This window comes from Exophiala mesophila (genome assembly GCF_000836275.1).
Source record: "Exophiala mesophila strain CBS 40295 unplaced genomic scaffold supercont1.6, whole genome shotgun sequence".
Classification (NCBI taxonomy): domain Eukaryota; kingdom Fungi; phylum Ascomycota; class Eurotiomycetes; order Chaetothyriales; family Herpotrichiellaceae; genus Exophiala; species Exophiala mesophila.
The window spans coordinates 789,129-801,382 of NW_015622509.1; the positions used below are offsets into that span (position 1 = coordinate 789,129).

At 50.6% G+C, this 12,254-nt stretch overlaps 3 protein-coding genes across 3 annotated transcripts; 1 reads left to right on the top strand and 2 right to left on the bottom strand.

The window, feature by feature from the left end:
* Positions 1-887: 887 nt before the first annotated feature.
* PV10_08207 (uncharacterized protein) lies at positions 888-3,399 on the bottom strand. The gene has a single exon (XM_016373194.1). The coding sequence runs from the start codon at positions 2,726-2,728 to the stop codon at positions 1,271-1,273; it is 1,458 nt and encodes a 485-aa protein (XP_016220105.1). The 5' UTR covers positions 2,729-3,399; the 3' UTR covers positions 888-1,270.
* Positions 3,400-4,274: 875 nt separating this feature from the next.
* Positions 4,275-6,056, bottom strand: PV10_08208 (uncharacterized protein). The gene has a single exon (XM_016373195.1). The coding sequence runs from the start codon at positions 5,768-5,770 to the stop codon at positions 4,490-4,492; it is 1,281 nt and encodes a 426-aa protein (XP_016220106.1). The 5' UTR covers positions 5,771-6,056; the 3' UTR covers positions 4,275-4,489.
* Positions 6,057-6,965: 909 nt separating this feature from the next.
* On the top strand, positions 6,966-8,392 carry PV10_08209 (uncharacterized protein). Its single transcript, XM_016373196.1, has one exon. The coding sequence runs from the start codon at positions 7,057-7,059 to the stop codon at positions 8,098-8,100; it is 1,044 nt and encodes a 347-aa protein (XP_016220107.1). The 5' UTR covers positions 6,966-7,056; the 3' UTR covers positions 8,101-8,392.
* The last annotated feature ends 3,862 nt before the right edge of the window (positions 8,393-12,254 follow it).

A 12,254-nucleotide genomic window follows, 5' to 3' on the forward strand; every position in this document is an offset into this window, starting at 1 on the left:
TGACAGGTGTATTTTTATTGTTGTGCAGGAAGGAAGGGAGGCCAGATGAGGACCTGCCAGGAAGGTTTTGGAAGGCGTGGGGCACCTGGTGACTTTGGGAGGAGGTAGTACGGAGTAATGTCAAAGTGGCAGAAGCTCTGGAGCAGGCAATTTGGCCGTAGGGTTATTGGTTGCTGTCAAGTGGCACTGTTCTTCCACCAGGTAAGATTATCAACAAGCTGAGAGGGATTATTGATCGAGCAGAGATCGAGCAGAGATCGAGCAGAGATCGAGGTGTCGATCTTTATGAATTCCTCGAGAGAGTTGAAGAGGAATTTTCGGACGCGAAGCGAGCAAGGTGGATTGTGGCAGAACTTGGTTCAAACAAGTGACGATTATAGTGATACTGATGACAGGTTTAGGAGCAACAGGCTCAGCACGGCATGGGGAATAATAATAACACTACGCATACTACTACGGAGTAGTAGTAGATAGGTACCTGCGGAGTGCCTAAGGTACTTGGTGTAAATGACCTACTACCCACCAAATCTACCTCACCCTGCCTACGGAGTACTTACGGAGTAGTAAGTACCTGTGACGGAGGTCCTCCCTTTCCATCAGCAAGTGCGAGAAACTTAACACGCTGTCTACACACAAAAGCACCAAACCGCAAAAAAACCCACTACGCCCATCCACCAATCAAGTCTCCACCAGCTACCGCAACTCTGGCTTTCGAGTCAAAATCATTCCTCAGGACAAGAAGCTCCCGTCCTTTAGGGTCCACGAAGCCACCTAAAGTCCTAGGCCACCCGGACTTAAGCCAAGGTCTATACTTTCCTTAGTAACCTCCTCTCGCCACGCCAGATCGCCACGACCTCAGCCTCACAATGCTGACGGGGGATTTGGGCAACAGGTTCCTATTCTTGTCCGGTAAGTTTTGACCTATCTGCTCTGCTCTGCATTCTCTGCTCGATCGATCGATCGTGTGAGGGTATCAATACAATGCATTTTTGCTCGAGTCCAGGACGAGAAAAAGGAATTGTGAATTTGCAACCAACTCCTTGCGCCTACATAGACATAGAGCGAGTATTTCCACCCCCTAGCGCCTGGACCAGGTGTCTTTCTCCGCCAACCTTTGGACTTTGGATGCCTGCCAGTCCCTTTAAAGTACTGCACTCAACAATGCTCCCATTTTCAACCATCCCATACAATGACAATGTTGCAAATGTTTTAAATTCGACCCTTGATGCTTTCATGTGTACCACTCTGCATTGTTCAGGTAGCACTCACACTATGCCTCCCAATCAGCATCTTTAAATGATGAAGAACCTGTGTCCTCCATAGACGCGAACCGATTTCCCGAATCGACTTTCGCTTTCACTGTCTCTTTGCTTTTGAGTCCATTGGTCAATGACTTGGTCTCGGTCACTGTTGTTTTTGGCACCGATGAACTGGCTTCGCTACTGGTCTCGACATCCTTTCTGGCCTTCTTTTTGCCCTTTTTGCTGGTAACGGATTCCCATTTCTCGTCTTGCACAAGCTCGCTGGCCCATTGATCCTGTTCCTCGTCGTTGACCTCGTCTGCCCAGCTTGCTTTTGCCTGTAGCTCAGGTCGTGATACCTTTTCTCGACTGGATGCCGCCATTGCATTCGTCTTGGACTCTCCTTGTTCCTTCCGAACCTGGTTGACATTGGTCGCCTCGGTTGGGACGTTGGTGATGTTGGACAGTGGCTCCGACGACACAGCTCCGTTGACAGGTTTCGCAGATTCACCTACAGGGTCAAATGTGTCCAACAATGGTGCATGTCGAACTTCTGCTGTCTGACCAGAAGTCCCTGACGTTGTCGGCTTACCAGACTGCCAGGCGTTTTGCTTCGCTGCGAAGTTGTCTGCCTTGGTCTGGTTAGAAGTTCCAGCGGCAGTCCTGGCCGTCCGTAATTGTTGCTGTTTCTTAGCATCATGAAGCCGATCCGACTCTTCCTTCAAAGCCTTTTGCTCTGCCTGCTTCGCCTGTCGTTGACGTTGCTTCTTTGACAAGACAGGCTCAAACTTGTTGCTGCCTGTCTTGGGAAGGCTTTTGATCTTCTCCTTGACGTCGGTCAATCTAAGCGTGGTGGGCTTGGCTGCTGGAGCTTCCAACATATCCGACACATCATCCGCACGAGAGGTTGGCGCCGTAGACACTGGACCCGTTGAAGGGGACCCTACAGGAGAGAAGTCATCTTCAGCATCAGGCCCGTCAGTGACGGAGGATGCCGTCGAGATGGCGGATGCCTCTAGCCCCCCTGTCGGACCTCTGGCCTTCTTCGCAGCACGCCTCTCTTTCTTGCTTGTCCCCGTTGCTTTTGAGGCTGATAATGACGTTCCAGCCTGTGTCTTGGAGAGACGCTGAGCAAAATCCTTGTTGCTCATCGAGGCTTCGTCGTCTTCGACTGCCTCGCTTTGCCTCACCGCAGCTGGCTGGACTGGCTTTTCATGACCAGCTGTGGATGAAGCCAGCTTTCTGCGTTTATGTGCAACGCCTTCACCGGCACTGGTCGGTGTCGAGGTCCCACTGGTGGGTCCCACTCGACTGGTATGTGTTCGCTTCGTTTTCTGACGTTTCTCGGCCGGTTTTGGTGAAGCAATCGATTCTGAAGCCTGGACCGCTTGCTGGGTCAGCCTGTCAAACAATTGAGGGTTGTAGTATTTGGTCAAGGCTGCGGTCAGAGCCAGAAGGGCGACCCACGATGCGGCTGTGGACCACATCTTGCGCGATGTTGTAGAGGATAGGGAGAAAGGAGGAGTCGAGGAGAGACGACGATGGGAGTATCAAGGATGATCCCTTTAAGCCTTGAACTCCAAACAAATGCTCCGAAAGCGTTGCTCAAGCTCGAGGGGGAATAGTGGTGACCGTAGCCAAGCAAGGGATAGATTGAATATGACGGCCAAGGTATTGTCAAGTCTGGGCAGCGGGCACGGTGGTGAGGAGTGGCGGGGCAAGCGACCAGGAGTTGAATATTCAGCAAAGAAGGGACTGAAGAAATGGGAGAGAGTGAAGTCGAGGTTGAGGTTCAGGTTGCGGCGAGGAGGTCAAGGGGGAAGAGAGACGGTGGTGGGATGATGTGATATGAAAGACCGTGACGCGTCGAAGGGTTGAGCTTGGGCGTGCAAAATGTTGTACTCGGAAGTTAGAGGCTTAGAGCTGCGTAGGTGAGGACAAAGTGGAACCAAATCTCACCAGAGTGTCGCAGAGTCGCAGTTTGGGAGATTCGGGAAGGGGGGTAGAATAATGGAACCAAAGAATACAGAGTACTCCGGCCTGGATTAGGATATAGAAATCGTTGGCGTCGACTGGAGATCGAGGGGAGACGAGGGGATGCGAGGGAGGGGATGGAAGCGAAACAGACTGGATTGTCATCTGGTCCTGGCGAGTCTGATCGAATATCTGTCAGAGGGCCAAGGTTGCAAGGTGGTCTGTCTTTGTACCTAACGATGAGGTCCAGGGGCCGATGGGGGGATACAGTAATCCTAATCTACCTATCGAAAGTACACCTAACGTACTATGTGTGTATGCTTATCTAGGTAAGTACTAGGTAGTACCTAATATAACGTAACAACGCCAGTCGTAAAACATAGCTCGTGGCACCAGGTCTTCCAACAGTCAATGCCTATAATAAGTAGAATTCATTGTATGCACGGGCACCTACTCGTCCGCGTTCTTGGTGGTGGGAATTGCCACCTAACCTTTCCTTTATAGGCATGTTCGTCGCGTGGCCCAGTCCCCATGTAGCTCTGGGGGCTCGCCTCTGGATTGAGACGTTCTTAGCGAGAGCGGCCTTCCAGTAGCGACCCCAAAAAGTCTCACACAGTTAAATGATGCTAATGGATAGCGTCATGGATGAGTTCCTTCTGACGCACCACCATGTGGAGTGCAAGTAATGTACAAATAACACAATTTTATCATGAGATTGTAACTCAAAAGATAACCAAATCTCGATGCCATCACGATGTGCCATGTGAACCAGCGACCTTGACAAGCTATGTAGGTGGCTGAGGGCTAGCATCCCAGATAAGGAGGCATCCACGGAGTTGCCTAACGTAGGTGGCAACTGCAGGTCTGAACAATCGAAGTGACTACACCATATTAGCCCTAAATAGCGACGGTTTAGGCGCAATGCCCCCGAAACCGGCATCTTCTCCTAGGTACCTACCCATCCATGCCATCCTAAGTAGGAGGTCTGTTTACAATGCCTAGCAATGCCACCAGACTATACACAATGTCTAACGTTGGAGTCACGGAGTACGCCACCACATATCAATGGAATTTTGGTCATGCTTTCATGACATAGTATAGACCCAAGTATATTTAAACATCCTGGCGAAATTCTCCAATGACCAAGATGTGCTCAAACGCTCACAATTACGCCCGAATTCGACTGGATCGCTAAACAAATCAGAGCTTGTCCTCAGCATGTAGCCAGCGATACACCACCAAAAGTTCAAGCCCAAAACATATATTCGCCCTAATCATGTCGACTCGTCAGATGAGATCAAATAGTGAATCTGCCAAGAGCTTCGTCTGTTTAGCAAAGACAAGTCATCCTCAGTGGCAGCTTTGGTGTGCGCCAACATTGGCCTCATGATCGGGTCAGAAAGGTGTTTTATTTTGATAGAATCAGGTCGTTCCCTCTTTAGCGAGGGTTCACGCACTTCATGCGCAGGTTCCTCCTCGTCTTCGACCTCCGGTTCATCAGACTCGTAGTCCATCTCGTGGATCTCCATAATATCTTGGTCCGAATTGCAGTCGAAATTGTCACGAGACAGAGTGTGAGCCAGCGGTCGTGTTAGCGGTTCATTTGCTTTCATTGGCCTGCCGATAATTGCCAACGGCCATCGCATCTCGAGTTCGGTCCCAGGCCTTTTTCGACCAGCCATGACTGCTGCGCTTGGTGGAGGCAACATCATCCATGCAGCCTCGTCTCTCGTTGCGGGCAACTGTGACACAGGCGGCGGATGTAGATCGTTGAGAGCAGGGTTTTTGCCGCGACGATAGTCATATCGATCACTCTCCATTGTCGGAGCCCGTCTTCGTAGTTGAAAAGTCTCGTCTCGGGCTTGAGCATCTCCACCTTCATCATGAAGAGCCCCTGCAGTCGCCCGATTCCACATGCGGGTCATTCTCTCACTGAAGCCCCATAGAACCTCGTCTTCGCGATCGTAGCGTTTCCAGTTCCATGTATCAGTATGCAAGGTGGATTTCAATGAATCCTTGATATTCTCCATAGCTGTCGACAGTCTTCTGTCCATCGAAGGGCGTTTAGGACTAACCCCGGACGTAGCATCGCGAGGCTTGGAGGAATGACTCTCGGTGTCGCTCGAGGAGGAGGCAGTGGATGGGCGTGATAATGTTGGAGACAGGCCCGCAGAAGACCTCGTCGCTTGATCATGAAGCTGTGGTAGTTCTGGTGATTTTGAACCACCAACCGCCTCCGGTGGCTCTATAGACTCGCTCTTCTTCAACTTTTGCAACAGTCGGTCGGCTTTCCAACCTTTTGGTGGTCCAGGACCCAGCATTAACTCCTCTGCCCATGTCTCGTTGGTTTGAAAGGGGCCGGGCTGTCGAACGAGACCTGGTTGAGTAGTGACTATTTCATTGTGGGCTTGCGCTTGAGCTTCTGCCTCCCTCCGTCTTTTGCGCTTGTGCTGATATTCTAGACAAGGGGTGAAGGAGATGTAGTAAAAGATGGCCGACTGGACGCCGCGCAAGAACCAATGTCCAGGCTCTGCTGTATAGGGAGGAGGTGTCATTTGCTGCGGAGTGGAGTCGAAGCTTAAGGTGTAGTTGTTATCGACATGACGGCCCCAGGGGCTCTGTCAATGGCGTTGCGTCGGATCTGAGGTGGCGCATGTAGGTGACAGTCGAGGATAACGTAGAATGAGCCGTGAGAAAGGAATGCCACTCCAGGTCTCCCACAAAGTCGAAGCTTCTGCGATATGAGGGAACAGAGAAGATGGACGGTCAAGCCAAGAAGATCTGTGGTCGATGATTACATGTCGGTACTGTCAAACCCGTGCTCAAGGTAGTGGGTTATAGTGACGAAAGTGAGGTGCAAGTGCTTTATTGGCATTGCTTGCGTTTTGGCGAAAGGGTGCCGCAAGCCGAAGGGGCACCAATGCAGGCTACGATTGAAGAATCTCCACGCGGGCAACGTGTCAATCCTCTAGACGGAACAGGCTTGGTGGTTAGTTGGCCAATAGTGGAGGCAGACGGGTTGTATCGGCCAGGGACCATGAGGAGGAGATTTCGAGGGGTGAATTGTGACTGGCAAAGACTGGCACTGACTGGCTGCCGGTGACAGAACTGCGAGGGCGAGGACGCACAACGCATATGGCAAGGGCGACCGACCCCTTTCATCAACCTCATTCCTTCCAAATTGTCACGGCAGGGTAAGCTCCGAAAGCCCGCTTGCCATTTTAGGATTAGCCTCTGTAAAATGGGGTCTACGGCGGATCTTTCAGGCTTCGGATACAATCTCACCTCAACCTCGATCCTAACCTGACCCCTCGCATTCGACATTTGCAGCAGAACACAATGCAATGATCGTTGCGGGTGAAGACTTGCGAAACGGCAAGGCGTGCATTCTTAATCACGCTTAAGCTATGCTACATGATTCATACTGTGAGTTTCGTCGTGAATATCAAGCGATCTCACTTGATCATCGCTTCAGGCGCTCGACTCCAAGGCAGTTGAGTCCGAGGCGCCCAATTCCAACACATGCCCATGACAACCTCATACCCTATTGAATAAATGCATGATTGACTCGAGGGCTTTCTAATGGCGTAATGGTATACTTAAGGCCCCCCAAAGTTCAATAACAACCTTCTTAGAAATCACCGGAGACAAACGTGTTCCGCACTCGGAGACATTCTGATGCCCAGCCTCATTACCTCAGACATATATCAAGGCCCCATTGCATTCAAAGTGATCCTCGGTCTTTGTGTACACATATACGCCATCTTTCGTACACTTCAGAGAAAACTTCTTTACTCATATTCTCAACAAGAGACCACTGTCTAAGGCTATCCGCTCCGTTATGGCGCGGCTATACGATTCCCTCATCATTGGTTCTGGTCCGGCTGGCCTCTCGACCGCCTTAGGACTTGGCCGTGTCCATCGGACATGTGCAATCTTCTCAAACTCGACATATCGAAACGCAGGCATCCATGCAGCTCATGCAATCCTAGGTCACGACGGGAAATCGCCCGAAGAGATTCGGAATGCTGGTCGTAAAGAAATCGAAGCATACGGTCATGCCGAATTCGTCGAGGCTACCATTGTGAAAGTCTCCCGATCACAAACCAGCAACGGTTTGCATAGCATCTTTTCAGTGTCAGATTCCGTCGGACGTGAATGGAGAGGGCGAACTGTTATTCTGGCCACCGGTGTTAAAGACGTATTCCCCGACTTACCTGGTTACCGAGAGAACTGGCCTCAGAATATTTATCAGTGCCTGTTTTGCGATGGCCACGAACGATATCAGCAGCTGAAGGCCGTTCTGTGCTATCCAAATGTGAATCTGATGTCCATCAAAATGGCCACCATGGCCCATTTCCAATCATACCCTCCAGGATCAAAAGGAACACCGTCTTCTGGGAAATCGCTGGTCAGAGTATTGACCAACGGGCCCGCCAACCCTGAGAAGGATAAAAGCATCAGTAACGCACTCAAAGTCCTGTCCGCGTACGGCATTGAAGTCGACGAACGGCCAGTGTCAAAGCTGGTTGCAGATCCAAAACAAGGGGTTCATGTTCATTTTGAAACTCAGGAATCGTTACATTTCGGCTGGATCTTCCACAAGCCAACTACAGAGCTCTCGAGCACCACGGCATCATTCGTGGACCAGCTTGAGCTCGCCACCGCAACTACCCCGTACGGAACCACTATCAAGACTGAGCCGCCTATGAACTCGACAAGTGTGCCAGGACTATTTGTTGTTGGTGATGCCGGCAATATGATGACCCATGTCACCACTGCTATCTCCAGTGGCTTGGGGGCTTCTGGTGGCGTTTCGCATTTTTGTAATGAATGGGATGATGCAGACGTATTGTTGCAGATTGAGGGTCAGAAGAAGGAATAGCCACAATTGACTTCAGCATGGATATCACCACCAATTGCTGGCATCAGACAGAGGTTAGATGAGGTTGAGGCGGTAATTGAACGAGGGGACAGAAGCAGACTTGTATCACTGTCAGCGAACAGCCAAAACTTCTGTACTTTTGACAATGAACAGGAAGGCCAGTTGGTTGAACCCCGCAGACAGGGCTGCATTAGGGTCGCGGAATACCGGCCTCATCCGTCCAATATTTACGCAATCCATGTCCCTGAAAGCTCACTTTCCTTCCATATGCAACGAGGACCGTCAATCGAACAGCGCATATATGCACGGGGTGATCAGTGTGGAGACCATACGACCCCGGTCCGCTCTCACCTCTATGTAGATGAGACGTTATGACAATTACCAGATCGTGTAGCTTGCGTCGATCGGGACTTTCCAGCCGAAATCGAACATAGTTGGTGGAACTCGTCCTGATCGGGTTTTTTAGCACTTGGCTCTGTGGCTCATTTCCTTAACAGTGTCACGACCAGTGCTTCACCAAGTCATGGCTAACCTTGCACATGTGAGACTTGGTCCATGAATCGCCTTGGAGGAATTAGAGTGTATTCAGCTAGTCCTTGTTGCCAACTTGAACAAGTTTAGCTGTCCGACTTTGCACTGAACCCTGAACGTACGGCCGAAGGTCCAAGGCCCAAGTAGGGCTGCTGCGATAGATCATGGTCTGGAAGTCTGGTCTGTTGTGATTCGACTGTGTTGATTTGTCAGTAGATCCTGGATATCCATATGACGCCAACCGGTCTTCTTCTCCTGTTTCAAAGACAGTCCAAATTCACATCGAGCTATCAGATGCATCTTCGTTAAACCCTTGCAAGGACATGGTGCTAAACTACGCTTCCGGCAACGCCTTTTGCTGCGTTGCAGAAGTGGGAATCACGATCGAAGTAGCTGGGATAACTAGCCGAGACTCGTCCTTTCCCCAAGGGTGGCCTTGTCTCAAGATGACCCGACACAGTGGTAGAGGAGGTGTGAGGGCCTACGTATGCGTGCTGGGCGGCCATCCGTCTTTTAATGGTTACCTGAAACTGAAAAATCAGAGTTTATAGACCCCACGGACTATACACTGGGCAACATCTAACACTTGAGAGCTTCGAGGACAGGGTTGATGTCAAATACCGAGTTGGACGACTGAATAAAGTTTTACTGAGCAGCCACAACGGACGTTGTCAGGGCCGGCGTTGTACAAAAGGACGAAATGTCCCCAGCTGTGGTATTTCGGTGGTTGGATGCTCGCTGACCCATGTTCCACAAGGTCCCACCAGCAGCAGGCTCAAGAAGTATGTATAAATTGCGGGTCTGGGGTTACCAATCACTGATCGATCGCTGTGCATCAAGCCCATTCATCTGCTCTCACGGAAGTGCTTGTTTTATCCCAGTCACGTACACATATGCGTATACTGGTTCGGTTTTAACTTTCCATCGGTGCCCCCGGACCAAATGGAAATACACCATTGGACAAACTGTCTTTGGACCTCGATGGTGTCACATTTCGGGTCCAAATACCCAATTCCCGTTCGTTGTGGATCACTCACTTCCTTTACCAATAGTCTCTTGGACTGGTGATAGAGGGGCCCATGCTGCATGCTTCAGGAACTAGTTAGGACAATTATGCTGCCCCAGCGCTGAGAGGTATATCGGGTTTAACGCCAGGTGAGTCTGCTTTAAGTTCTTTGGGAGGGAGATGGAATTGCTAGCGAACAAAAAGGGGCCCCCTCGGCCGGCTAGGGATGCCGCCTAATTGGAAGAAGCCTGAACAAGTTTCCCCAGCGTTCAAGGTCCATTAGTCACAGCCGAACAGGTGTATTAGTGAATGACCCTAATTCACGTACAAACCGTAATCCTTCGTGCCACTGGTACAGTCTCGCAATGTCAACTCCATCGGACCTTTTGAGACTTTAACGCCGGGCCCCACGGCGATCATGTTTGTTTCCGCTGTCATGTTGAGTTTCTGTGGTACAGACCCTCAGAACAGAGCCAATCAGCTAGACTCGGAAGTATCCAGTACACTCTTCTTCCCAGGAGACGGTCTAGACCAGATTTCAAGTCAAAGGCATTTCTTTGAGCATTCCTCGGATGCATGCGGCTGCTAATGGCGACGAGCAATGCGTGAGGTGGTCCGAGCGTACACACGGCATCGGAGGCTTGCCAGGATTACCCTCTGTTTGCCTCAAGCATAATCCAGGGATTGCTAAAGTCGACATGAGATATGGCTGTCTCTCCTGGGGTGGGCATGATACTTTTTACTAGGAAACATCTTCTTCATAGAGAGCAGGCAACAGCAGTCTTTTAAGACCCCCCTTTTGAGTGGGTGTTCTGTAATGGCGTCATTGAGCGTACAGATACTATGTTCACGTCTCAGACGATGACAGTTGGGCTTCCACTTACCATCGATCGCGATTGCACGCCTGGCTTGCATTAGCCTCAATCAGCCCAACTTGGTCGTTCCTGGAGTCTATCTCGCAGATGTGCTAGCGTATGGTTTTCGCTTTCATCTTGTGTGAACAAAAGATGAGTTCCAGAGAAAGACTTGACTTTTGGTGTTATGTCCGAATGCGGCCAATCTTCTCCGTCGACGCTCCCAGCTCGAGCGAAAGCAACCAGAAGACATGAGCCGATCCAGTTCAAATGGCTTCTTGTTTTGTCTTTCTTCTTTCTACTCTTCTTACATCGACAAAGCTTGATACCGTCTTGTTGACAATTTCCGACTGGAGATTGCTCCTCCTTTACTGGGAACCATTTGAGACAAAGCCACGGGTGGCTAGTTACAGAGAGTTCAGCTCGTTCAGAGAGCCACAGCTTTACCGCAAACCCATAGCCTTGTCTTCCTGCAAGGTACCGACGCTACTTTTCCAACTGGTTCCTCCTCAACACCTTTAGAATACCTCACACCGTGGGAAATCAGACTGCTGGTGGCAAGAGCTTTCTCTCTCCATTCATCTATCCGCGTCAAACCTTCCCAGAACAAGGGATCCTTTGAGAGACGGTTTCCTTTCCCAAGGAACAACCAAGCAAAGCAATTCTACATTGTGCAGAACAACGCTCTGAGGAGAGAGCTGATAGCAATCGTGGCCGGCGTTGTTCTCCTGAACACGATTCTTATCAAGGCGGTTATAGAGCCCAAGCCAAGGTCTCTTTCATCTGAGATCCTTTCAGCATCTGCCCCACAACAGCCACAGTCCTGTTCCTCATCGGCCATCTAAAACTCACTCTGACACCAGCGGTGAAGTATCACAAGGAACATCCCGCTGCTCCACTTCTCCAGTCGCCAGTCGTCTCGGTTCACACTTGATACTCTCTACCGTAATGCGTCCCGCTGCTGGCCGACCGATTTCCCCACCACACTCTTCCGACGAACAATACGACCTGGCCGACAGGAGTACCAGGTCATCAGTGGCCAAAATCAAGCCAGAGCCCTTTACACCGCCGATGCCTTCAACACAACTGATGCCAGATCTTGGGCTCAATGATCCATACGTAAGCATCTCTCCCTCAATGACACTCCCCATCGCTGACAATTACAGAGCTCATATGGCGACCCATCCATGTATCATCAAGCTCCTTCCCAAATATACTATACGCCACAACAGGTGAGTTCAGACTCTTAAGTGCTATCTCCAGAAAGCTGACCAGCCAAGCAAATGATCACCTCACATCCAGCATATGCTTCCCCAGAATCTGTGCATGAACCGGGTATACAGACACGCAGCGGAAGAGCACTTGGGTCGGCAAGTCCAGCAACAGAATCAGACTCACGACATTCACGATCACCTCGTGTCCGAGGCAAAAGGCACCAGAAGAAGACTGGTAGAAAAGGAGGACCCATCATCGACCAACCACTCAGTGTGCTGACCCGGGACTACAAGACGCCGTTGAAGGACATGGGTGCTCATGTCCATCGGTCTGTGGAACGACGACGGGCAGAGGTCGAAGGGAACAAGGGCCACGTACCCAGACCCATGAACTCTTTCATGCTCTACCGTTCCGCATACGCCGAACGAGCCAAGCAATTTTGCAAGGAGAACAATCATCAAGTCGTTTCCCAAGTGACTGGAGCAAGTTGGCCTCTGGAGCCCAAGGAGGTCAGAGAATTGTATGAGAACTTCGCCATCATCGAGAGA

Bases quoted from the DNA above. Each gene is read 5' to 3' on its own strand.
- PV10_08209 (XM_016373196.1), top strand. From the start codon at position 7,057: ATGGCGCGGCTATACGATTCCCTCATCATTGGTTCTGGTCCGGCTGGC.
- PV10_08208 (XM_016373195.1), bottom strand. From the start codon at position 5,770: ATGACACCTCCTCCCTATACAGCAGAGCCTGGACATTGGTTCTTGCGC.
- PV10_08207 (XM_016373194.1), bottom strand. From the start codon at position 2,728: ATGTGGTCCACAGCCGCATCGTGGGTCGCCCTTCTGGCTCTGACCGCA.